Below are 26,543 nucleotides of genomic sequence, written 5' to 3' on the forward strand. Positions count from 1 at the left end.
ATATATATATATATATATATATATATATATATATATATATATATATATTTAGGAGCAAGCTTTATGATCTATTTATTTGGGTGCTTGCATTTTGGATTAATGAATTGATTTTGCATTTTGGATTTGCAGCTTTGACATTGGGGAGATTGGTTAGGTTAGCATGATTCTTTGGTTTTATCTCATATCATGCTTTTGAATCATGAGAGAAACAATATCTTTTTCCCAATCAATCAATATATATATATATATATATATATGAATCATTAGTATTTTATGAATCTTTAGAAGAAGAAGACTACATTCAATGATTTTGAAACCAAGATAGGATTTTTTTATGGATACCGTTCACAGATTTTACAGCATACAAATAGAGAAATATTATATTTCCTAAAAAACCAGAAAAAATCTAGTTACCATATGGCTTAGTTCTTAACAGCCTTCTTTTCCTTCGAAAGAAACTGATTGAGTGGCCAAGTGAGACGAGTGGTGAGTTAGAATTGAAGCGGGTATCTGTCAATGCAATCCAGCCATGGGCTCCTGGCGGGCTTGCGGTTGTGCCTCATTGAGCGCCAAACTAAAGAGTTGCACTTGAACCCAGACCCAAAAGCCAGCTGCCATATCCGATCCCCAGACTTGACCCTGCCTTTGGCCTCCAAGTAAGCCAATTCGTACCAAATGCTGCTGCTGGAAGTGTTCCCGAATCGGTGAAGTGTCATTCTAGAAGCTTCCATGTTTCTCTCGCTAAGCTCAAGGTTCCTCTGTAACTCATTCAATACTCCTTTGCTGGCTGCGTGCACACAGAAGTGCTCGAATGCTTGCTTGTAATCTGGAATGTATGGCTTCTTTGTGTTCGGTACTCCACCGCCGCCGCCGGAGGAGAAGAATTGCCTCCAGACTAGAGCTGCGAAGAAGAGAAGCTGCTCGGAGAAGGGCAAAACGAGAGGTCCCAGGGTTGTGATGTTGGTTTTGAGAGCTTCGCCTCCGATTTCCATTAGGTCTTTGCTGACTTTTAGGCCTTTGAATCCTTGCTCGTCTTCTTCCTGGTAAACACACCTGCCACCCACCATGCACCATTAAAGATAAAAAACAGTTGACTGTTCAGTTATTTCATACCTAAAAAGGAACGAAACTACGACATCGCTGATAGCATTAACTATTGATTTTATAGTACATCAATTACCACTAAACTATATTAATATTGGTAGATTGATTAACAAATATCTTAGTGATGAACACTGAAAAAATGACTATCAAAACAATGATTTTAAATTAATTGACCTAAAATTACTTAAAAGTACGAAGAAGAATTTTTTTTTGTTATGAATAACAGAATTTTATTTTAATGCAATGCAACTACACAAATTATCATCGATAATTCTTGAAAAAAAATAAGTATAAATAATTCCTTGTATACTGTAAATAAAACAAATAATTTTATTTAAAGATAACTTTTTAAACATTAAATGTATGGAATATATCAAAAGATAAATAAAATTTTAAAATAAGATTTTTTTTTTTTCACCCCTAATCAAATACTCTGAGATAGAAATATTTCATGTTGGCAGTTGGATGATATAATGGACCTGAAAGAATACAGCTAGACAACATAAAAAGCCAATGAACCTAATAACAATTCTTGTTGGCAGTTGAAAGATGTCATAGGCCTGTAAATATACAGCCATATGACAAAATAAAAGTCCATTGACATTTAAGGCAACCACTGTTATATGGACCAAATAAAACGGTGTGATTTTTACTATTTAAATCTAATATTTTTATTACATTTGAAATGAAACATTATATCTAAAAAATAAAACTAATAGCATTTTTGGTCCTCAACTCTTCTTAAAAATAATAATTTAGTTTTTAAACCATAATTTGTAACAATTTAATTTCTATAACTTTGTAATAATTTAGTTTTTAAACCTAAATTTGTAACAATTTAATTTCTATAACTTTGTAATAATTTAGCACATAATCTATAATCTTTAATAATGTAACCATTTAATTTTAATAATTTAAAATTTGTAACAATAGAAGTATTGTTAAAATTTAATGTGTATAATTAAACCATTATTATAAAAATCGACATCAAATTTTTTTAGGAACTTTAAAAAAATTTAAAATGTAGAAACTAAAATATTTCATATTAAAATTTATTTACTCAATTGTTATAAAATTTAAAATAATTAAATTGTTACAAATTTAAAACCACCAAATTACTATTTCAACAAAAAATGATTTTTATTAAACTTTAAAAATATTTTTTTTGGAAAATATGCTTTAATATATATGTTAAAATTAAACTCTTTACTTCCTTTTCAAAATTAAATGAAATGAAATTATTTAACAAAACAAATAGAAAAGAAAAGTGATCCCATTTCGCCTTCCCTTCTAAACGCAAATAAAACTGAAAAAGACAACAAAGGGAAAACGAAAAAGGAAAAGGAAGTACCTGAAGCTGCGATCATCAGCACCTTTGTGTGTACGAACGACGTGTTCGAGGCGGTACTTGGCACGGCGGTAGTCACGGCGGCGATTAGACAGGAGCACGGCAGAGCAGCCCATACGAAAATAGCAATTAGGAATAAGCATAGACCTGTCACGACCTTGGTACCAATTATATCCTACAACCTCCGTACTAACGACGACAGCGTAATTATTAGGGTTAGACTGAAGCATATCGCGAGCCAAATCGATTGCAATAACACCGGCACTACATCCCATTCCGCCAAGGTTGTAACTCAAAATATTTCCCCTCATCTTGTAGTGGTTGATGATCATAGCTGAGAGAGACGGCGTCGGATTGAAGATTGAGCAATTGACGACAAGAACTCCGACGTCCTTTGTACGAATGCGAGTCTTCTCGAAAAGCTCGTCGAGAGCGCCGAACATGACGGCGGATGCCTCCGCTCGGCCTTCTTTCATGGTGGCACAGTTATCGGCGGAGGCGATCACCGATTTTGGAATGTAGGTTTCATTGCCGATTCCCGATGACTCTAAAATCCTCTTCTGGAACTCTAGGCTTCCTTCGTCGAACTTGCCCGATTTTCGTGCTAGCTCTATGAATTCCTCCTTTGATACCTGTAAAATGCCGAGCTTTTTTTAAAACAATTTCTAACACATGATTCTATTTAATTCTCATAAATTTATTGTTTATATTTTAAATTCTCAGGTTCCAAAATTCTAAAAATGTATTCTCGACTCTTATCCTCATCGAAAGATTTCTACAATGCATCATCACACTGTTAGCTAAAACTACACTCATAAATTAACTTAAAATTAAAGCATCTTATTTCTTTAATTTAAATTTAAAAAAGAATTAATATAATTGATGGATGGACAGTTTTCATCAAGTGCTTTTACAAATACGTAATATTTCTAAATCAAAAGTAATTTACATGCTGACATTAAATAGTATTAATTAATAGCGCGAAATATCTGTTAAATTGAATACAAACAATAATAGCAATTGACAATACTAATGTAATTTAAAAAGAAAAAGTGAAAGCTATCTATATATATTTTCCATCTAAAAAACAAAAATTATGCAAAATGTGCAAATAAAAGAACAATTGAGTACACACCTACCAATGATAGTCCTCTACTTGATGTGCCGTAGTTTTAGCGGCTAAAAAGTTTTAGTAGGAGAAATCAAAATATATCGCATCATAAGAAATTCATTTTGTTAGGAAAAGAAAATTAAAGAAACACGACTTCAAAATTTAGTTACAAAACAAACCAAACCAAATCGAAGCATATTGTGCAGTTCTCAAGAATGTTCAAATCCTTCACCAGATTAAACAATAATCAGCCAAAAGAAAAGAGAAAGAGAGAAACGAAATCGAAAAGGAACTAACCTTGAAATCATCGGAAGGGCGAAAGCATGAAAAATCGATAAGATAGATAGATCTAGGGCGCGACATGAAGTAAACAGAGAGAGTGAAGACAAAGACAGCGAAGAAGGAAAGAACAGTTGCGAGATCGTAGCGAGCATCTTCCCAAAGCTTCCGCCAAATCTCCTCACGGCTGAGGCTTCCGACCTCGGCGCTGAAGACGAGTACAAGGACTGGAACAGTAGCGAGATAAATGGCGTGGTTGATCAAATAATGGTAGCCTAATTTGACGTACTTGAGATTGACAGAGTGGAGAAAGTCCGGGAGACGGCGGCGGACTCTGACGGAGAAGGTGAGGGAGCCAGCGTTGGGGCCGGAGGATTCAATGCCGCGATTGACGATCTCGGTAGACAGAAGGTCTTGTTCGTTAGCCATGAGAAGAGCGTGAAAGTTCGTGAAAGAGAGAGAGAGAGAGAGAGAGAGATGGATTTGGGATTTTTGAGAGAGAGAATATAAAGAGGGAAAATGAAAAGAGGCGGGTGGGAATTAGTTATTGCTAACACCAACTCGGCGCCAAAGCAGTTGGGACGCATTCAACTCCCATTAATTCTTCATTACTTCCCAACTCTTTTCTTTCCCCCCACCTTTTACATTTTAAATATAAATACAATTTATATTTAAAATTAGAAAAATTAGAAGTTCAAATCTCACTCATAATTAAAAAAAATATATAATTTTATAAAACAAAACTCCATTTCAATGAAAGCAATTAATTGCCACTAATGAACTACAGAAATTTCAAACAACCATTAATTTATTAATAGCAGCCTAAACATGACCTAAAATCAAGTGAGGTCGATATTTCTTATGTTTATGAGTTCGCCTTGGTGAATCATTATTTTCTCTGTAAATAAAATTTCTATCTTAAAAAATATTCATCAACATCCCTACTTGGACGATATTTCTATCGACAATGACATCCACCCTCCACTTACTCGAATAGTTTATTCGATAGGCCCGAGGAAGGTCTTCAACCAAAAGCAAAGCAAGCCACTAAGAATTTCTCAGCCACACTTCATAACTCGTTAGCTACTTAATAATACATCAATAATTTCTCAAAAGGTCAACGTTCAGAAGTAAAGTTTCAAAGAGAGAAAAAAAAAGGACTGAATTTAAAGCCAACCAGATATCTACCACACACTTACTCAGATAGTTAGCTCGGCAGAGTCCACATGCATTGACCAAGCAAAGCAAGAGAGTGGTCTTCGGCCACACCCTTCGTATAATGGCCGCCTTTACAGTTTGACAAACAAATTCTATGCATTCAATTTTGTCAACCAACGACAGTTGACCAACTCATAAACACTATGTATTTAACCTTATTGTTATGAGTTAGGACACATTTTATATGGCAACAAATGCCCCAAGAAACAGGTTGATCCGCTTAATGTATGTCATATATGCATCATGTTGAGGATTGTTGGGAGGGAGTCCCACTTCAACTAATTAAGGGGTTGATCGTCGGTCGGTTCATAAGTAAGGAATAGTATCTCCATTGGTACGAGACTTTTTAAGGAAACCAAAATAAAAGTTATGAGAGTTTAGGCTCAAAGTGGACAATATCATACCATTCGTGGAGGTCCGTGATTTATAACACATCCTTCCATACATTCTTTCAAGTACTTGATCATCCTGGAATTAGCTTAACAAATATATGGCAAACAGCCTAGAATGATTTGTTTCTTCATTTGTCTAGTAAATAAACAGCATATATAAGAAGCAGGACCATGGACCTTTCGGGTTGTTTCGACACAGTAAATAGTCTGGAAAATTGCAGCCATTTTACAGCACAGTTTATGGAAGGTTTTGTTGTTTTTTGTTCTTTCTGACTCGTGACTGTAGATGGCCGCATCTTTAGCTTAATGGTTTTGAGGATTCTGCAGGAGAATAGTATTCAATACCAAAGCTCTTGCAACATGCACCACAGTTGAAGTTCTGAACCTGTAAACAATTTAATTCAATGGAATTTAACCAGATAAGCCATTGAATAATCTTACACTAACAGGTCAAAGAAGATCTTTAGAACGGATCCTCTTCAAATCGTAACAGGTAAGAGCAACCCATTGCGCCAAGGAAGAGGAAAAACCGTTTGAGAGAGCCTTTTCTAACCTGGAACGGCCCAGCTCTATCAGAGAGAAGAGAAACAGGACAGTCTACACGGTTGATCAATTGTAGATTTCATACTACAAATGGTTAGGAATCACGGACCTCCACGATGGTATGATATTGTCCACTTTGAGCATAAGCTCTCATGGGTTTGCTTTTGGTTTCCCCAAAATGTCTCATACCAAAGGAGATATATTCCTTACTTATAAATCCATGATCATCCTCTATTAGCCAACGTGAGACTCCCTCCCAACAATCCTCCCCTCAAACAAAGTACACCATAGACCCTCCCCTTATGAGGCTCGATTCTTTTTTCTGGAGCCTTCGAACAAATTTACACCCTTTGTTCGACATACGAGTCACTTTTGACTATACCTTCGAGGCTAGCAATTTCTTTGCTCGACACTTGAGGATTCTATTGACGTGAATAAATTAAGGGCATGACTCTAGTACCATGTTAGGAATCACGAACCTCCACAATGGCATGATATTTGTCCACTTTGAGCATAAGCTCTCACGGGTTTGCTTTTGGTTTCCCAAAAAATTCTCATACCAATGGAGATGCATTTCTTATAAACCCTTGACCATCTTCTAAATTAGCCAATGATGAACTCCCTCCCAACAATCCTCAACACAAATTATAATTTTGAATAGAAAACCGATCCAAAGTACTCAATAATCTCACCAACATATTAAACCGATTAATTTTAGGACTTCTGTACAATACTTCACTTCACAAAGAAATGAACCCAATTCATTCTGATAATCAGTAAGAAAGAAACCTGAATGTCGAGATATTTATGTGGCAGATCCAACAACAAACAGGAAATAGCTATCAGCTATGATATGCATCTTCCCTCACTTGAGGATCCATTTCGCAGACATGACATGCAGCCGCATCCTCTGGTCACTAAATGACTCTGCAAGCAATTTGAGGAGTGAGGATCAAACAACCCATTTATACCTGTCAGAAAATCATTGCAAGTCCGAAATAAAATATCAATTATGTCAGTTTGACAGCATTGTCTTTGCATATGCATGACGAACTGAACAAATCCAAAGATTAGTAATTTGAACCTATATATAGATGTGTTCATTCTGCAAATCAAGCCATCCAAAACAATTACTTTCAATGCTGACTTAGTATAGTACGTTATATCTTGTGCTTTAGATGGTGGATCACGTTCGAGAGCTTGCACATGAATACAAACTACTCATCCATCAAGTAGTTTTTGAAAATCTAACACTGAGTTTACTTCATATTACCATTTATGGAAACTTCATAAAAGATTACAGAATTAACATACCTCAAGCAACAGTGAGATTTTTGGGAGAAATGTTCACTTCATGGTTCTGATCAAATGCAAGTCCTGCTGCTGGAGGGCCGAGCGTAACGCTGATAGAGCATAAGTTATCTGTTAATATGATAAGATACATAGATTGTTTCCAAATAGAACCGAACAGTTGGTTTCTTTCCTCCAGAAATCAATAAAGAAGATAGATTAAATTGATGCTCATGAAGATGCGGAATCCTTCTACCCACTGACAAGATCCCTAGTTTCCATTTCAATTGTATTGGCATCTAATGCAGCCTCCTCTGAATTATCAGTATCCTCCATATCCTGCTCAGAGTCATACTCAGCCAAAGCCAAACTGTTGTCCTCCATTTCAGAAGTGTCGTCAAAAGTTTTAATCCTTTTTCGCTTTCCTCTATAACCAGCGAGGCTCAAAACCTTCTCCTTCCAAAGAACCAAAGGGCATTTATCAATCAACTCCGGTCCTTCATAAGCTTCTGTCAAGAAAACACTAAATCTTTTACCCCTCTCTGAAACATAGAATATCCCAATATGCTTCAAAAGAAGTCTCATTAGCTTCTGAGGCATCACAAGTTCCCGCCTAAAGTGGGTAAGGTGATCAGTAACTAGTCTCTTCTCCATGGTGAAGTTAAGCAACTCGTGCATAACAGCAATAGCCCTTTTATCAAATTCTAGTGAGCCAGCTTTTAGCTCCCTTGCATCGGCATATGGAGATAAATAAGACCTTTTCTGGAAGTGATCAATTTTCCCTCCATATCTATACATCTTCTTATAATTGGAAGGAAATTTCAAGGGAAAAGGAAGTGAAAGCAAACCTGGGGTATGAGTTGCAGTGCTCTCAGTCACACCCATCAACTTCTTCTCCAGCTCTGTTATAGCCCAGGCAGGATTCCAAGAAACAAGCTCCAAGTATTCACGTTCATCTTCACACTTCACCAACTTAAATAGTTCAGGGTAATCATTCACCCATTTGGCTCGAAAATCAATTGGAAGCCCAAAATCTCTTCTGAAATGAGCAATCTTGTCCACCGGAAGCCGCTTATTCACTGACATCATCAAAAACCTGGTAACATACTCGGCAGCCTTATCAGCGTGTTGTTCAATTATCGTCTCCTCCTCTTCCATCAAATCTTCGGCTTGTTTAGTCATTCCACACCACAATATGCCCCTCTGATCCTTGTACAGTTCAAACAGTTTAGGGGATTTTCGAATGAAGTCCGTGATCTTGTGCGGTTTCGGGAGATTGATTTGTCTCCGATATTGCTCTAGATTCCTAACTGGAATTATCATCTCAGGCTCTTGCTTGAGGGTTTCGATCAAGAAGAGTACCTTGTAAGCTACCTTCCATTTTTCCGTCGCGATTTCAAGAGCTTGCACCCTCTTCAAGCGGCTTCTATCTTGAACGCGTTTACTGCTTGTCATCGACCGGATTTGTAACCACGACCACAAGTCCACAAAACGATTTCTGCATAGATAATTTGCGAACTCATTCAAGCAAAAAAATGGAAGATGACGAGAAGAATTCACATTGTACCCATTCGAGACCAAGGCCTTCGAAGAATTGGCAATCCGAACAGCCATAAACATGGATGATGTTTGCCAATGCAACGTCCCTCCCCAAGTGTTTGAGAAAATGCCTAAGAGAGAAGGGCGATTGCTTTGGCAACCAATGACGGCGGCTTCGCGCCTTAAGATAGATTCGACGGGGCGAGTAAGGAATGTTCGCAAAAGGCCGAGTGGTACAGGCCCATTTAAGACACGGGCCTCAACTCTTCACTACGGCCTGCTTGAATTGAACTCAATAGTGACGAGACACTCCTAGGAATATGGCCCGATGTCTTTAAATTTCTTCCACATCTGGTCCCTCAACTTTTTTATGTAACATTATATTTTTATTATATATAAATGATAAAATGTTAATACCATGTAAACTCTTTCAAATTAAGTAAAATAAACCTATTTCCATGTCATAAATAAATTATAGTTTCTATTTCTAATAAAAAATTATCCACTTTAACATGTTACGTATCATCGTCAACCTCATAATTTTAAAACGTGTCTACTGTGGAGAGAGCTAACCCTACTTCGTTTTAGCTCGTTATGTATCGCCGTCAGACTCTCAGACTCTCGGTTTAAAAAAACGTCTCTAGGGAGAGGTTTTCACACTAAGAAATGTTTTGTCTTCCTCTCCCACCAAAACATAATTTTACGATCCAACCTAACGTTCTCGTTGGTATACTGACCCGTGTCTAGCTCTGATACTATCGTAGAAATCACATAAATCTTAAACCCTAAACCCTAAATGATTTGATTTTAAAATTTAGGGCGGTTTTTTTTTTTGTTTTAATTTTAAAATTGTGGGATAAAAACAGAGATGTCCTGAAAATAGAAAGGGTCAAAGTTGTAATAATGGGGTCCGGGTCCCGTTTTACTTGGACTTCAATTTTGATCGCCGCAACGCAAAAAAGCTGCGCGGCTTGGTCGTCGCTGCCATTTTCATATTTGCACTGTTGACACTCCAAATTAAGCACGAGTTTTTATTTTATTTTATTTTATTTTATTTTATTTACATTTCACCAGCTCTTCCCTTTTAATAATATTATAACAACCATTTCCACGTCATCCATTACCCTTCTTCCTTTTTCAGAGCCGTCACGCCTTTTCTTTATTTTTGGCACCGTCAAAGTCCAAAGTCCTTCATGAAATTGACACACATATATATACATAATAGAATATAATAGAATAATTTGAAATTTATTGTCGACATGTCAATATATATATATATATATAATTTAATTTATTAGAATAATTTGATTTTTTTTTTTGACCTATCACTATATTCATTACTATTTCACTATTTCGTAAACGAGGATTAAACATTAATTTTAGAAATTAATTAATATTTTCGATATCTTTTTTTAAACATTGGAGCACACGAAGGTTATTTAATTATTAATGGATGGATCAAATTTAGAAATATATATAAATAGGAGATTTAAATTAAGCTACCAAAAACTAAATAAACGAAAAAAATCAATGAAAAAACGAGTCTTTTAGAGTTGATTTTACCTATTAAAATAGTGGTTTATTTATCTGGAATAAGGTTATAGTTGACGTGAATGAATAAATAAATTATATATATATATAAAGAGTAATATAAATATTTAATCAGAAAATAAAAATAATTTATTATTAATTTTATAACTTTTTTTAATCAGATAAATATGGATGGATAACCATATTTCAGAATATTAATATTTTTTATTTTTATTTTTATTGACATAATAATTTAAATAAAAACAAATAAATTGAAAACATTTAATATAATGGTTATTTTTAAAATTCACGTGGTAATTTAAATCATTGTTCCGCGTTTCTGTTTACGCCATTGTCGTCTTCTTCCTTGAGCTCTCTCTACACAAAATCTACTCGTTTTGTCCATTTCCTATTTAAACTCCAAAATCCTCTCCCCTTTTTAACTATCTTCAAATTTCCCTTACCTAGCTACCGAACCTGAACTCGAACCCGAACCTGTCTTAGGCTCGGATCCGATAATGGAGGACCGTCGTGGCTCCCACAGTGAAACGGACGACAAGTCGGATCAGAATCTAAAGTACAAAGGCGTTAGAAAGAGAAAATGGGGGAAATGGGTGTCTGAAATTCGGCTACCCAATAGCCGTGACCGAATTTGGTTGGGTTCTTATGACAAACCCGAACAGGCGGCGCGTGCTTTCGACGCAGCTCAGTTCTGTCTGCGTGGTCCCCGCGCGAAGTTTAATTTTCCTGACAGTCCACCGGAGATTGAAGGCGGGGACCGACTTTCGGCTCAGGAGATTCAGGCCGCTGCTGCCAAGTTTGCGGGCGAGCACGGTGGAGACGAAGGAGGTGATGGGTATTGTAATGATGAAGCTCTGGTGGGGGAACATTCTTCTGGGGCGGTTGATGGCGGAGATGGCGGCGGCGTTTGGCCGGTTTGGGACTTGTTGGACGGTGGTTCGGGATTTGGGTTCGATAATATTATGGGTGGGAATGCAATGATTTGTGATGAAGATATTAGTCTTGGGGTGCAAGAATATATGGAGGAGGATGAGTTTGGTGATGGTGGAGGCTATTTTTATCACGAGCCTAATTTCCTATGGAACTTTGATGATCATTAAGCCTATATTGCCCTTCAAACAAAAAAGAAAAAATGCCTATAAGCTAGTGTTGGGTCATTGTCAAAATTTAGCTATCATGTACAACATTACACCAAAAGTAAATTCAAATATACAAAGATTATAATTTAAAAAAAAAAAAATTACTTACATTTTGTCATATTCGAGTCAAGTCGAGATGGTCATCATAAGAGTAGCTACTCAGTGGAGAGATATATAAGATATAAAGTATGAAAATGAGAACGGGTTGAGATTCACATTCTTGGTAAGTCTTTTGAAGTTTGGATACACAATTATCAAGTTAATTTTAATTTTATAAAAAATTTATCATATAATGCCTCAAAGTAAAAGGAATAATAGTAAAACAAGTGACTGTTTTTAAAATGAAATTATCAGAACTAGATTAGGAAACATACAGTTGGATTTTGTCATTTGTTAAAATCATACCTTTTGGTTTTTAAAAATTTTGGAATATTATTTTTATATTTTATAAATATTTTAAAACTATTATTAGATATTTGATTAGAATGCCGAACAAAAACGAAAATTGGAACTCGAGGACTGCACCGTCTTAGATTTTCCATCTAAAATTAATTTCTTTCTTAAAATATTTTGGAATTCGGCCAATTATTGTCATAAATTCTCAATTTTTCAGTCATGTAGAGAAATTTGACCATTGACAATGATGTTATTTTTCCTTTTTGGAAAAAAGAACCATATGCACGTGTCAACAAACTTTTTTTTTTTGTTTTTTTATAATTATATAAAATACTATAAATTATTTTTCATTAAATTTAGCAAATTGTTGCAATTTTGACTGGTTAATAAAATTAATACAATGCATTGAGTTTAGAGGTAAAAAAATATATTGACATTCAAAAGTACATTTTTTACAAATATTTCAAAAAAATATTATTTTTTTGAGTTCATTTCATGATTGAATAATTTTAAAAATTAATAAGAAAGACATCATTATCTCATCCAGTGAGTATTAACTTATAAATAATATAATAAATCAAGAGTTAGTTAATCAATTGAATATCAACCGATTTTTCTTTTTCCTTTCTAAACGGTCAATTTAACAATAACTCAATTAATCAAAACATCAGTTACCTTGACGAAAGAGGGTCAAATAGTATTCGATAGGAAGTCATCTTTGCGACACAATTACGACCATTAGGTGCCAACAATATTGGCATGGTTGTCAAGACAAACCTTGTAAAGCAGAAAGCACACTAGAATCAGATGGGTATATAAAATGGCTATCTAAAAGAGGGTCAATAGTGGTTAAATTGTTGAACTTGCGTGAATCTGCAGATTTGATTCAGCCGAAGCCACAGCCACAAACAGTTCTACTGAGCCCATCTCATTTCTGCAGCGCTTGGAGAACGTCAGAGAACCATCCATTGGGAGTGTGGTGAACAAATCAAGATGACAAAAGCGAGATCATGGTACGGGCTGAGTCAGGTCCATGATTATTCACACTTGGTATTATGTTTACAGGAGAGACGAGCTTTACAAAATCCTTCAGTTCTGAGAAGCTGCTATGCTCACTATATGGCACTTCATATCTATATAAAACATAAACATAGCTCTTGTTTGATGGTTAAGACTTAAATATGAAGACCAATTCAAGTTAGTTATCAAATCTATCTTTGCTGAGATGAAGCAGCAGAGAAATTTTTAAGCATTCAATAGTGGAGTTACGATGTAAACATGTAACAACCTAAGCTCACCGCTAGCAAATATTGTCTTCTTTGAGCTTTCCCTTCTGGACTTCCCCTCAAGGTTTTGAAATACGTTCACTAAGGAGAGGTTTCCACACTCTTATAAGAAATGTTTCGTTCCCTCTCCAACCGACGTGAGATCTCACAAGACTTGAGCTTTTCTTTTCATGGTACTCCTAGCGTCGATTTACTTTAATTTTCAAAATGCCTGACTATTCTCCATACTCAAATGAACTAGACCAAATAACGAAGAGAGCCAAGAAATTTATTACATGAAGCCTACTAAAAACATATTTCATCAAGTCTGGAAACAAGTTCTAGAAAAACTACCTTATAATTGTACCTTGCTGCGACCTTCTTCCAGGAGATTTCTTCTTTCCTTTTGAAAGTGCCCAGCCGGTGGGAGAGAAAGCAACTATAAGACTGAATCGATTCTGAATGCAACAAAATCAACCAATTCGTAACTAGATGCAATGGAAATAGGTAAGTAAATTGCAATCATTTGAAACATGCAAATGGGGATAATACTACAAATCCTATTAAAATAAGGATTTAACTGCTCTACTCACTGCGTATTGATTTGATAAATGCTTCAGTCGTTTGAAGCTCGCAAGTGTCCACAGAGGTACGACATGTATGTGACTTTCCCGTTCATTCACTGTAAACCACTGCATGTCCTCCGCTGAGAACCCCAAGCATTTCAAAATGCGTAACTTTGCTGAACTTACATACACCTTCTTGCGCAGAACGCGGGCAACTTCCAAAAAAAGTCGTTCCTTTCCTGTTAGGAATAGCTGAAGATATTTAGTAGTCCGTGCCACCTTTTAAAACAAATTTAGAAACAGAAAGAGAAGCCATAAGTATATCCCATGACCCAACAACATGAAGAAAAAAAAATGCAGGCCATGAAGTCACAGAACGAAGTTAAAGCTAAGACTGAAATTTAAAGCCACATTTTACCGATGGTATAACATCCAATTAGGAAAAGGGTTTTAGGGTTGAAAGCTTCAGCTTGAATGGCATCAATTACAAACTGTATAACGGTCTCCTGCTTTGGGAAATCATACTGCAGCAAGTAATCCAATAAAGCGAATTAAATGGTAATCACAAATCATAAGAAATGGAAAAAAACAGCACTACGCTTGTAGGCCCGTGGGGACCTTTGGAACACGGGCAGAAGTACAAGGAACATTATATGTAGATGGATACGTCTTATAATGTGTGTGTGTTGAAGAAGAAGAGAAACAATTTCATTGATAAGTGAAATAACGGGGTAAAGATCTCCAAAACAAGCAATAAAATTTGAGTCCACATAAACTCAAGAATGGGGTTTTAGTTGAGCAATTGCATCAATAACTGTTCGGCCTTTACAGAAATATTGGACAGTCTCCATTTACTCAACGCTATGACCATGTACATGCTGATTTGCAGACTCCCACCTAAGATTAATGACTTTGACTTCAGACTCGAAGCACAGTTTTGCATCAAACATTATGATTCTAAGCGTTACTTTAGCCAATAATTCTTTTGAGACGAGAATCAAAATACTTCTAAATATGTCAGTAACCAAAGTAAAAAAGCTAACCCCATTCCCCAATAATAGAGTTACCTGTGGATCACAATACGTGGTATCAAGGATCAGAGTATGGATACGACATGTTTGAAAAACCGACAAGCTTCCCATTTGCTCACAATATCGGAAGTCCCCTGTATGTAGAACAGCCTGCATGACGAAAGAAAAGTTGATCATCAAACAGAATATGAAAAGGGATGATGAGTGATTAGAATAGAAAAGCTAATTTGAGCCACACCTTACCACTGGGTGGTTCAAAGAGTATGATTATTGAACCAGGGCAATGATTAGCATCAAAACAGGTTACATCTGTTCCCGCAATGTTAACTTTTTGGTTGAGAGGTAAAACTTGTAACCTTTCCCATGGGATTCCAAGCTTCATGTTTACCAGCTTTGCCGTAATAGGCGAACAATAAATCATTCCATGACGAAATGACTTTGTTAAACCTTGATAATCTGCATAAAGATCACATTTGATGTCGGAGGAAAAAAAACGATTCTGTTAACAAAAATTTGGACATTTCCTATCCCTTTACGCATTAAGACTTGCAGCTTTAAATTTGTGGGTAGAAAAATGAAAATATCCGTCTCAAAGTTGTTGCAATCATTAAGGAATCGAATGGCGATATGTGACCAGAAATATAAAGATCAAACAAGCTAACCTCATTAATCCGTTGCAATGAGACACATGAGCAATACTCAAAATGGATAGTACAACACAGACACGCGACAACCAAGTTTAAAAAGCTCCATCCTTCATGCATATGATAATATTCAAAAACAATTTCATAGAAGTTGGAAATATGGTAAATGCATAGGCAAATTAATGGTAGAAACATGTTTCATAGTTTATGAAGAAATCCCAAACTAATTAAACGAACAAATCAACGTCTTATAAAAGATATTATTTTTAAAATAAAATAAAAATTTGACGAAAGATCCTCTACTCAAGAAAGCAAGCCCTTGTTCTTCTGTACATCTTTTATTATGTGAACAGCTAATCATAACATGACTACAGATATTTGAACACGTGCAAAATGTATTCAAAATTATAAATCACCTAATACTCGACAAAATAGACATGTGTCAAAATGTAAAAGCATCCTATGGGAGTAGCTCGCGAAGACACCAGGCATATTAGAATGTATGATGAGAAAAGGGACATAGATACACTACTCAAAATAAAGTTTTCATGCTTCATATTTTAACCATATACATCATAACAGAAAGAAAAGAAACAAAGAAATAAAGGTTATTTAACAAATCTAAATTCTGCACATGGTAAATGTAAGTTTAGCCTACTTATTGATAAAAATTATGGAGAAAGCAAAATTTCATGTTTCCAAGGAAAGACGCTTCTTAGACTTCAGTAAACACTTGAAACGATTATGTGCTAAGCACATAAAATTTAAGGTTTTTAAAGAGTATCAAGGAAAAGGTCAAACATGTTTCACACACATACTCAAACAAAGTAGAGAAATACCATCATGTTGGATTTCTTCAGCAAATTTCCATTTAATACTAAGAAGTGACCGCCTCATACTAAAATGCAACAGTGAAAAAGAAAGAACTAATTTCAACTTACGATCCATGTGAAAGTGAGTAAGAAACCAATGGGAACAGTCTCCTCTAAGATGTCGAAAAGCATCCTGCAGATATAACAATATGTAGCACTTAACAATGGAATTTGTCATAAACCATTCTTTTAACAAATAGTAATATCGAAATGTATTGAACAGGAATAAAGACGATCTCCATAAAGACATTATTTTCTTTCTCACCCAAAGGCCATGTTAATCCAATACATACAATTCCTATATATATATATATATCAACGAATAAAGCATTAACGGACAACAAACAACTGTTCATCAAATTAGAATTACTCACCACTCTAAATGGCGTCCCCGGTATACAACTCCAGACTGGAACAGTCCCAGGCTTCCCATTTCTTACATTTCTCTTTGCAGTTTTACTTTTATCTTTGTTAAGAGAGTCAGGTAACTTTTTTCCCACATCTCTCTGACCAGTAGAAATGCTGCATGCATTCTTCTTATTAGTGGCAAAGCCTGGGAAATAATCAGTAATCAACTTGTTCGTAGGTGTTCTATTGGTTCCATTGGTTGATCCTTCACACCCATCTGAACCATTGTTACTATGTTGCCCAGTACCAGAAGGGGCATGTGTATTCGTGCAAGTTTCAACTGCAGAAGATTCTTTTCTGAGTTCGGACAAAGCACGTGTGATCTTCCTTCGGGGGCCAAGTGCACTAATACCCACATTATCGAGATCCTTCGAAGTAGAGATTAGCAAAAATCAGTGTCCAGAAACAGAGAGATTGATAGAGTGAATTGGAGAATGCTCACCCAAAAAGGAAGGGGAATTTTTTTTATATTTAGATGAACTTTATCATGAATCCATTTCTTACGATGAATGAATGACTATCATGAAGTAGCAATTAGCTGCTTACGACAAAATAAATTAACCATGCAGAACATCTCAGGGACAACAATTCATACAATAAACCTTGAAGAAGCACACCTCATCAGTCAACCACTGTAATGTTTCCCAATCGATCTCCTCTCTAACAAAAATATCTTCATATTTCGATAAACCGAGATCATGCAACCATTTGAGAACAGTTGAAAATCTGGAATTATCAGCAGATTGTTGAGGCCCTGAAGTTTGCTTTTTATCAGGGGTGAGAGCAGCCTGCACGTGAAATTTAAGATCCAAAATTATCGTGACATGGATATATGATAGCTCGTAGTGTAATCCATTTCCAATTAACAAGCCTTAAGTGACGAAAATATAAACGTTTAAGCTGAAGTTTGCAAAAAACCCATCCCATAAGTTCACATTAAGTAGCAAGCAGATAGAAAAAGGGCAGGGAAGTACTGAATCGAGAAGAAATTCACATCACGGATAGGAGCACTTATTTCAAAATTATAAAGAAAGAACAAAAACCAAAGAACAGTTCAGACTTGTAAAGTGGATAAAGTCATATAGACTCACAGTTTGAGCTTGGGCGTCCTCTTTGTCAATACAATCATTTGTGTGTACAAGACGTTGCTCGTCGCTAAGATCAGAAATATCAACTCCACAAAGAGGACATTGAATCAGATCTTCATCCACTGGAAAATATGATTCCTCAGTACCAAATCCCACTCCACTAATACGGTCTTCCTCATCCAGTTGCGAATGAAGATTAAGCAATAAGTCTAGCTCCTTATCCGACTCAAAATCATCACTGCTCTCCTTGTCAACTCCACTGCCACTGACTCCAACATCGCAATCTACTCTCGAATTCATCAACTTAGATTCAATCGAATTGAGTAAGTAGCCCCCCTTTACCTTCGACCCCTTACATTCATCCGTCGCACCAGAAAAATCACCATCCCCATTAAATATCTCCTCTACCGAGTTTGCATCATGAGTTTCGTAACTGCAGCCAACCATGCTCGGCTGTATCAAATCCAAACTGCAACCCAAATCCATTTCCGACGAACCGAATACTTCACCATCATCCAAAGCAGCAGCGACATCGTGTCTATCAAAATTTGGCTTAAATCCGACATCGCAATGTGTTATAGAGGGAATGTTTACCTGTCCAGTGGTCGTCGGAGCAGAACGCTTCGGCCTCTTGGAAGCGCGAATGTGGAGCGATAAGTCGGAGGTCGCTAAGGGTTTATGCGAGGTTGAAGATCGCGATGAGAGAACTGTCTGGGTGGAAGGAAGAAGATCGTCGTCATCGCCAGCATTAGTAGGTGTGTGGAATTGAGCTAATTGGGATGCAGAGGACTGGTGGCGGCGGTGGACGGCGGCGTTGATGGGGGGCATGAGAACTGAGCAACAATCTGCGAAGACAAAATTGAAGTGAGGGCGATGGAAGAAGCTGGAACCAGAGAGGGTTGTGGAAATCGAGTATTTTGAATTGGTGGCGCAGAGGAAGTGGAGGGAAATTTGGATTTAGAGCCAATTTTGCAGATGGCTTCTCTTGGACGCTTTAACACTTGAAAGCAAGGATCTGCCACGAAGATGGACCAACCCGCCTTCTAATTTATAAATTAAATTTTAAAAAATGTCAAATAATTTTTACATTTATTTTTATAATTTTATGAAATTTTAAATCTAACATTTTTTTAATCTACAAATCCGTATTTTGTTTGATATAACTCAATAATGCTATGGATGGAGAAGAAAAATGAAAACAATGGGAGATGATCGTGTTGAATGACCAGTGACCGAGAATTGAGATAGTTGTCGAAAAAACAAACACAAATAATTTGAACTTGATAGTTGATACTACCAGTAATCGCCACACGAACAAATTCCATTCTTAAAGTGATGGAATCTGTTTGCATCTCTTAGAATTATCTCCCTCTGGGTGAGCTTCGATATGCACTTTATAGCACTATGACAATCACCACAAACCCTCAAGTTCTTTATCACACGAATGGTTGCCGAGGTAGGCATACTGATTAGCCCGAAAGCTAATGCAAGTTTCTCACTATGATAATACAGCGCACGTTCTTTTTCCTCTTCTTCAACATCAAGCAACATAAAGTCTGTGTCTGGGACGTAAGATCCTTCCTCTCGTATTCTTTTCATAAGATCCTCAACTTTCTCATATATCAAATCAACTTGCGGGTGTGATCTATCGTCAACCACGAACAAATGCACTTTATTTTTCACGTCGATCCAGCTAAAACCCGGGTCCTTCTTAACATTCTTCAGCTTCATCATGTTTCTAGCATCAGTAACATCATCCCATTGTCTGGAAGCAGCATAGATGTTTGACAAGAGGACATAAGCCGACGGGTCGGATGGATCCAAGGCTAGGAGTTTGTCAGCAACACGTTTTGCTGTTTCTGTATCTCCTTTAGTCCTGCAAGCACCAAGCAACGCCCTATACATCGAGGCAGAAGCTTCGAATGGCATCGATGCTATCACGCGTTCGGCCTCTCGAATGCGTCCTGCCCGACCAAGCGCATCCACCAGACACGAGTAATGCTCGATCTCAGGTACGATCCCATATGTTTCCAGCATTGCATCAAAGTATTTGTAGGCTTCAGAAAACAAACCAGAATGGCTACAAGCAGAGAGAACCCCAATGAAAGTAACTTTGTCAGGTTGAATACCACTCGATTGCATACTTTTGAAAAGATTCAAAGCTTCATCAGCATTGCCATGTTGGGCTAAGCCTAATAACATGGCGTTCCAGAAGGCAACTTTCCCGACATCCATCATCCCGAATATACGATAGGCATCTCGAACGCTTCCACATTTGCAATACATGTCGACTAGGGAAGTACCAACAAAATGGTCAAAAGAATAATCAAGCTTAATCACGTTAGCATGAATCTGTTTCCCTTGTTCGAGAGCGGTTAGACAAGAACTCGCTTTGACGAGGGTAGCTAAGGTATATTCATCGGGTTGAACTCCAGACACCCTCATTAAATGGTACACAGCAAGAGCACGATCCTCGTCGCCATTATCGACGTATCCCGTGATCATAGTCGTCCAAGCAACATCATCAGGTCTGCTAATTTCACCAAACAATTCAAGAGCATTTGGCATGTCTCCACACTTAATGTACATATCCAAAACACCACTACTGACCCATAAATCATTATTGAATCCAAGCTTGATTGCATAGGCTTGAATTTGTTTCCCTACCTCCAAATTGATCAAGCAACCAGAAGCTTTAATGGCAGTAGCCAGAGTGATTTCATCAATCAGCAGCCCCATTTCATGCATCAGATTCAAAAGTTCCAATGCCTTTCTACTTTTGTTACTCTTTATATACCCAAACATCAATGCATTCCAAGACGCCAAATCAAAATCATATTTGTTATGCAACAGAAACTCTGCCTCGTCCACTTTCCCGCTCTTTGAGTACACGTCGATAAGTGCTGTCGATACAAAACTGTCGTTAACAACGCCACATTTTATGGCATAGCCATGAACCTGTGAGCTGAGAGTGTAATACTCTCCCTCATCACCTGTGGAGCAAGCTCTCAAAACACTTGCCAAGGTAAATTGATCTGGTCTCATGTCATTGCGCAATAGATCTATGAACGTGCAGATCGCCTCCATTTCGAGATTATTCTGCGTGTAACTCGATATCATCGTGTTCCACGAGATTAGATCCAAGTTTGGTGAGTTGATGAACATCTTTTCTGCAGCATAAACGACCCCGGCCTTCGAGTACATGTTCATGAGACTATTCGAAACAGAAACTACTGAATCATAGTCTGTTTTTATAACAAGCGAGTGAATTTGTTCGCCCAAGTCGAGATCATCCGTGCTAACAACTGCAGATAAAACAATGACTAATGTTATACTATCATATCCCACTGTTGATCTCAACAGGCTCTTGAAACAATCAATGGCTGCTAAATTGTGGCCAGCTTGAAGATACTCAGACAACTTCTTGTTCCAAGAAAATACATCCGAACTGTCTTCGAACCGAAACATCTTCGTTGCATAGGCCTTAACCTGCTCCTTGTACCTCTTTCTGAGATCAGAAACACCATTCTTACCGCCACTGAGAACGCGATGCACGCTTGAGAAATCAGGGAAAAACCCACTTTGATGAAGCTCGGAGAAGAACTGAAGAGCTTCGTCTTCTAAACCATTTTCAGCATAAGCCTTGAGCATTACATTCCACAACACAGAATCCCTCTCAGGCATTTCGTCGAACAGTAAGCGGGCTTCACCAACCAGGCCATATTTGCAGTATATATTCACAAGAGCCCCTGAAACAAACAGGTCCAATTCCAATCCGATCTTAACAGCGTATCCATGAATAGCCTCAGATACCTGGATGAAGCCAGACAGCACACACAGCTTCAACAATGGCGCCAATGTAAGTCGAGTTGCTGAAAAACCAGACTCGCGTAGAAGCCGAAAGAGGCGAAAGCCCTCGAATACATTCTCGAAACTAGAACCAGCAGAGTGGGCGTAGGCAGCCAAAATGGAGTTCCATGTAACGAGATCACGGTCGGAACTTTTATCAAACACCTGGCGGGCGGAACACAGAGAGCCACATTTGAAATACATTGTTATGAGATTGTTGGTCAGAAACCGGTCTGGAAGGTCGCCGGAGGTTACGATACATCCATGAGCTCGCTTCCCGAGCTTCAAGTCGGCTTTGGCAACGGCGGAGCGGAGAAGAGAGAACCATTGAGAAGAGGAAGAAGACGACGAAGGTGACAGAGAGGAGAATTGGGGGTAGGCGAAACTCGAACGAGAGGAAATGGAGGATACTTTGAGATTGGCTCGGAAAAGCATTTTCTAAGTGCATCCTAATCAATTCCTTCCAAACGTCAAAATCCAGGAAATTTGTTTGATGAACATTCCGCCATTGCAGCTCAATCGTCTTGCTGTGATTAAAAAGTCGAAACTCCGATCTTTGAGAGGCGAAGCTACATATATAATTGAATTTCTTGAAGATGAAATGATTTCAGTTCTTAAGTTGTACGTAGATTCGAAATTCCTGACTCACAAACTGATTCGAAACGTAATTTTTGATGAACTACATGATAATATAAATCGATCCGAACAGATTCATTCATCTGAGAATAAGAAAAGATTCAAAGAAAGAACGAAGAACTGACAAAAATTCAAGGAACAATATAAACCTAATAAAACAAAGTTACAAAGAGATTTGCCGATTCAGGGCTAAAAAATGTTACATCCCTGTCAACCGGATTAAACTTAATACAATTCTACTTGCTTTGACCTTCATTTTCCTCTCCTAATTCTCTTTTTTCTTTTTTCGGATTTGGTCTGAATAATCCTTTCCCCACCTCTAACCATTCACGGTACAACACAATGCTGACTATCACAAGTATGATTTCATGGCTTTTTTTTTGTTTTTTGTTTGGTTGAGTCAAAAAGAAAAACTCCTACACTTCACTGTGTTCTCTTCTCATCCTCCCTCCATGGCTCAATATATCACAACTCTAAGCAGCCCCGGTTGCGGCTCACTGAAGTCGAGGCCTTCTTCTTCGATCAAATATCTCTGTACAGCCACTGGAAGTCTAGCAGGAGTGCGGGAGCCGCGGGTGTGGTGTCCTGTTCCAACACAAATATAAACCTGCAGACGTTGTCCAGCGGCCCGAGCAGTACCCCTCAGCACACTCAACTCGTGCTTCAGGACATGAATCGCTTCGTTAACATGCAGCCCGTGCAGGTCGATCATGCGTTCGTGTCCCCTTCCATTTCCCTGATTGTCTGCGCCTATTTGATTCCTGAAGAAACCATGTCCACAACAAGCAGCAGAACAGAAAAGAACTGTAAGCCAGTAATCAAGCAATTCAGGAAATTCCTGTAGTCGTGGTGCGTGTCTTAAGAAAAGCATGTCATCGCTCTTCGAACCGTTCATTGAATGATCGGGGCCATGCCAGAACAATAGGATGATTCAGTCCAAGTAATCATAGATAGAACATTCATCAGGAAGTGAAATGAACTGATACACTTTCTCGACGAAAATAATAGGAAATAAAAAACATGAAATTTCACCTGAATCGACCTTGTTCGAGTCTAAACAAAAGCATCAAAGGGAAACAAACCTCTGCCGATATATAGAATCTTGGGCCCTTCCATGAGCTGCCTTCATGTGCACATTATGAAACTGTCCCTTAACACTTAGCTCCTTTGCTAAAGCCTTATTACCAATGAGGTATGCTTGCCGTGCCTAATTTAAAAGAATAGATAGAGTAAATCCCTGAGGGCCAAATTGGGGAGGGAAGAGGAGGACAAAGAAGAGAATCAACAACCATTCTTTCACACCTGCTCAAAATATGCATTTCGAAGGCGTGCATGATCACGTGCTTCCTCCCGCTGCTCAGAATACATGTTTCCTGCCAAGTTGATAATGTTACAGCAGAAATGCATACAAAAGTTCGTTCCAAATCACATCAGTAAATAGTAATTACCAACTGATTCGCCTGTTTCAAGCCAAACGGGTGCAGCCCGAGCTGAACCCCGGTGTAGCAACCTTTCACTATAGGTGTCTTTCCCATGACCACCAGTAGTGTACTTACCGCCTAAAATATGAGAACTTCTACTTGATCCAATAGAGTCATCAGCAGAACCGTGTCCGTTGTACTTCCACGTACCAGAATCCTGAGATGCTAATTTCCTGACAGTGGACGCAAAATCAATAGCACCTCTAGATGGGGCGGTGCTCGGCTTGAAGAAAAGCATGCCGTCCTTATCAGTAGAAAGATAAGGACTGGTGCTTTGTTGAAGATCAGCCCCATCAAATTTTGGATGACCATTTTGACCACCTGACACTGTAAGTGCAGGAAAGTCCATTCCACTAAGATTGGGGGCAGACATTGTCTTGGAATTCAGATTTTGACTTATCCCAGCATCGACTTGAAGCTACAGTGTAAAAGAGTACAGTATGACAACTATTGAGTTGTAAATGCAGTAATACAAAAGATAACGAGAACACGGTGCAGACAACGAAAACTGGCTGGCAAACTCTTCATACAACAAGGACATCGGGGTTCTTGACAAAGCAAAAGCATGCCATACAGATCAAATAGTTCAAACTATTCTATGAATCATCAGAAAATTTGTCACGCTTATTCTTTGAAACATCTTTATAGGTTCGACTCTATCACAAAGCTATATCACTTCAACAATCATCTTTTCATAATAGCAAGAAACGACCATTGAAGTTGCGACTTAAATTAACTTTCCGTCCAAACTATTGAACGAAAAACATGCTGTTTGATGTTAAAAAATGTTTTGAACATAAAAAAGATGAAATGCTACTGCCCCTTGATGCTTTGAAAAGTCAACTTACCTCTAATTGACTTAAAAGGTTACTTTATTTACACATCGTTCAAAAGTCGACTTACCTCTAATTGAGTGAGCATCTCAACAGTCAGGTTTAAGTCACCTCCATTGGCAAAGTAAACTTCTGCGAGGCTTTCAGCAGCAAAACCAGGGAACTGTAAAGCCAAAAAATCAACAGGGTTCAGAGTATCACTTTCATCCATAGTTGTTTGCTCACTCAAGACTTCCATGGTTGATCCCCTCACAGTATTTCCGTGATAAGGAAGGTGCCGCTCATTGCTAACCAGTAGATTACTGTTGTGAACTGGCTTCTGCCAAGGTTTATTCGAAATTTGGAAAAGACTAGCTGCAGATGGGTCTTCTCCATACGAAGCAGTCGAGAATCTGAACCTATCAGCAAATTGATTTCCATTAAAGTGATTTAGATTTGAATGTTGCTGATCATTCAACAAATATTCACTGCCAACAGTAGCCGCGAATAAAGAGGCTTCATTGTCATCATGCAACGATAAGCCTGCCAACGAAATATTTCCAAGAGATAGGTTCTCATCTTCCCCCATTGACTTGAAATCAGGTATGATATCATCAGGGAGCTGATGCCTCCAGAATTGACGAGATTCGTCATCAGAATTATTAGACACAGATGACTCAGTCCTATCTAGAACAGCTTTTCCTAACGTCCCAGAAGACGAAAATCTTTCAGTCAAATCTGGCACACTACTACTTCCAACTGAAGGTGCTCTGAGAGCGAACGGAATAAACTCAGCGGCATTCGGATTCAAAGCTGTCACCTTGCTTCCAATGCTTAGGTTTGCCTCGTTGGTTTGCGATCCTTTCTTCGACACGTTCATTATTTGCTAATACAAAATAGAATGCTCACATGCACTTGAAAAAAAGAAAATCTGTAAGGAAATGCTCAAATTTCTATAGCCTCAACCAAAACCTGCAAAATATGATTTCACTCCGTCAGGCAAGTTAGAAACTCAAGTAAACCGAATTCACAACCATTTACAAGATATATTTGTTTGTTTAGAAAACAAGAAGAAGTTCGTTAGTTTCCAGACATCCTCTAATCTGAAATGAATTGAACGGCAAATATTCAATAGACCTCCATGGAGAAACTGTACGAATTATCCCCTAGAAAATTACGCATGGAATCGTCAATATTTCAAACTAGAAGAACCTGCATCGTTTAACTACAAATCTTGCATCGTAGACCACGAACATAAACTACCATACTTCATAACTGAGGTAACCAGTAAACCTTAGCCGGAAAATCTGAAAATACCCACAATAAAAAACGAAGCGCACAGAATCAGAATCTTGTAACTGAACATCCAAGTTTTAGAGATCTCGATAAATTCAATGCACAGAACAATCGGAACAAACAAGAAAAAAAATACAGAAATTTCCAAACTAGGCAAGGAATTATTGCTACTGTACACAGCGATGACCTAAAAATAAATCCATGGATTAGAAAACCAGCTAAAGAGAATACTCTCCTCTATACCTTTCCGAAACAAATCGAAGGGATCCATGGAAACGGATCGGATGAAGTCAGAAGGCTAGAGAATTACAGATAAGGCCTAACTTTTATCTTCAATTCAAAACTCTGCAACTCTCTCTCTCTCTCTCTCTCTCTCTCTCTCTCTCTCTCTCTCTCTTCAGTGCTCTTAACAGCTTTCAGAAATTCGTCTTCTCTCCCACTCCTCTCTCTCTCTCTCTCTCTCTCCCTCTCCCTCTCCCTCTCCCCTCTGCTCTCTGTGGGAGAAACCCTCTTTGGCTAATACCAGCTAACACAACCACCACCACCACCACAAAATATACATTTCAAAATGACGATTAAGCCCTTCGTCACTCAATTTGACCTTTTATTTTATTATTATTTTTATCTCAAATAAATTATAATTTGTTTTTTTCTTAAATAAAATCAATATAAATATAAATTTTTC

At 37.7% G+C, this 26,543-nt stretch overlaps 5 protein-coding genes and 1 long non-coding RNA gene across 10 annotated transcripts in view; 2 read left to right on the forward strand and 4 right to left on the reverse strand.

Moving 5' to 3' along the window:
• The window catches only part of LOC111477306, a 1,224-nt gene extending 919 nt beyond the window's left edge, over positions 1 to 305 (forward strand). The window contains exon 3 of the long non-coding RNA XR_002717245.1: positions 130 to 305. This is a non-coding gene — a long non-coding RNA (uncharacterized LOC111477306). The remainder of the gene's footprint in view (positions 1 to 129) is intronic.
• LOC111477200 (3-ketoacyl-CoA synthase 10-like) lies at positions 306 to 4,343 on the reverse strand. The gene is made up of 3 exons (XM_023121233.1): positions 3,861 to 4,343; positions 2,456 to 3,084; positions 306 to 1,053 (listed from the first exon to the last, which is right to left on the reverse strand). The coding sequence occupies exons 1-3, from the start codon at positions 4,269 to 4,271 to the stop codon at positions 492 to 494; spliced, it is 1,602 nt and encodes a 533-aa protein (XP_022977001.1). The 5' UTR covers positions 4,272 to 4,343; the 3' UTR covers positions 306 to 491.
• A 1,140-nt stretch (positions 4,344 to 5,483) lies between these two features.
• On the reverse strand, positions 5,484 to 8,991 carry LOC111477213 (protein WHAT'S THIS FACTOR 1 homolog). 4 transcript variants are annotated; one of them, XM_023121252.1, is made up of 4 exons: positions 8,853 to 8,991; positions 7,310 to 8,783; positions 6,785 to 6,966; positions 5,484 to 5,837 (listed from the first exon to the last, which is right to left on the reverse strand). In XM_023121252.1, exons 1-2 carry the CDS (start codon positions 8,903 to 8,905, stop codon positions 7,538 to 7,540), a joined length of 1,299 nt encoding a protein of 432 aa, XP_022977020.1. In that variant the 5' UTR covers positions 8,906 to 8,991; the 3' UTR covers positions 5,484 to 5,837; positions 6,785 to 6,966; positions 7,310 to 7,537. The 4 variants fall into 4 exon arrangements, with proteins under 4 accessions (XP_022977020.1, XP_022977019.1, XP_022977018.1 ...); XM_023121251.1 differs by adding an exon at positions 7,080 to 7,194 and having other exon boundaries at positions 7,310 to 8,991; XM_023121250.1 differs by having other exon boundaries at positions 6,785 to 6,922; positions 7,310 to 8,991.
• Positions 8,992 to 10,832: 1,841 nt separating this feature from the next.
• LOC111477276 (ethylene-responsive transcription factor ERF017) lies at positions 10,833 to 11,503 on the forward strand. Its single transcript, XM_023121341.1, has one exon. The coding sequence runs from the start codon at positions 10,873 to 10,875 to the stop codon at positions 11,473 to 11,475; it is 603 nt and encodes a 200-aa protein (XP_022977109.1). The 5' UTR covers positions 10,833 to 10,872; the 3' UTR covers positions 11,476 to 11,503.
• A 991-nt stretch (positions 11,504 to 12,494) lies between these two features.
• LOC111477185 (DNA cross-link repair 1A protein) lies at positions 12,495 to 18,817 on the reverse strand. Of its 2 annotated transcripts, XM_023121211.1 has the most exons (11): positions 17,788 to 18,817; positions 17,314 to 17,484; positions 16,663 to 17,064; positions 16,358 to 16,421; positions 15,011 to 15,228; positions 14,809 to 14,922; positions 14,160 to 14,265; positions 13,769 to 13,980; positions 13,530 to 13,633; positions 12,778 to 13,043; positions 12,495 to 12,687 (listed from the first exon to the last, which is right to left on the reverse strand). In XM_023121211.1, exons 1-10 carry the CDS (start codon positions 18,610 to 18,612, stop codon positions 12,899 to 12,901), a joined length of 2,361 nt encoding a protein of 786 aa, XP_022976979.1. In that variant the 5' UTR covers positions 18,613 to 18,817; the 3' UTR covers positions 12,495 to 12,687; positions 12,778 to 12,898. The 2 variants fall into 2 exon arrangements, with proteins under 2 accessions (XP_022976979.1, XP_022976980.1); XM_023121212.1 differs by lacking the exon at positions 12,495 to 12,687 and having other exon boundaries at positions 12,935 to 13,455; positions 13,527 to 13,633.
• A 240-nt stretch (positions 18,818 to 19,057) lies between these two features.
• LOC111476342 (pentatricopeptide repeat-containing protein At4g33170) lies at positions 19,058 to 26,394 on the reverse strand. Its single transcript, XM_023120002.1, has 7 exons — positions 26,102 to 26,394; positions 24,654 to 25,534; positions 23,718 to 24,168; positions 23,572 to 23,642; positions 23,352 to 23,476; positions 22,730 to 23,030; positions 19,058 to 22,071 (listed from the first exon to the last, which is right to left on the reverse strand). The coding sequence occupies exons 2-7, from the start codon at positions 25,440 to 25,442 to the stop codon at positions 19,078 to 19,080; spliced, it is 4,731 nt and encodes a 1,576-aa protein (XP_022975770.1). The 5' UTR covers positions 25,443 to 25,534; positions 26,102 to 26,394; the 3' UTR covers positions 19,058 to 19,077.
• Between the last annotated feature and the right edge of the window lie 149 nt (positions 26,395 to 26,543).

This window comes from Cucurbita maxima, unplaced genomic scaffold (genome assembly GCF_002738345.1).
Source record: "Cucurbita maxima cultivar Rimu unplaced genomic scaffold, Cmax_1.0 Cma_Scf00003, whole genome shotgun sequence".
NCBI lineage: Eukaryota > Viridiplantae > Streptophyta > Magnoliopsida > Cucurbitales > Cucurbitaceae > Cucurbita > Cucurbita maxima.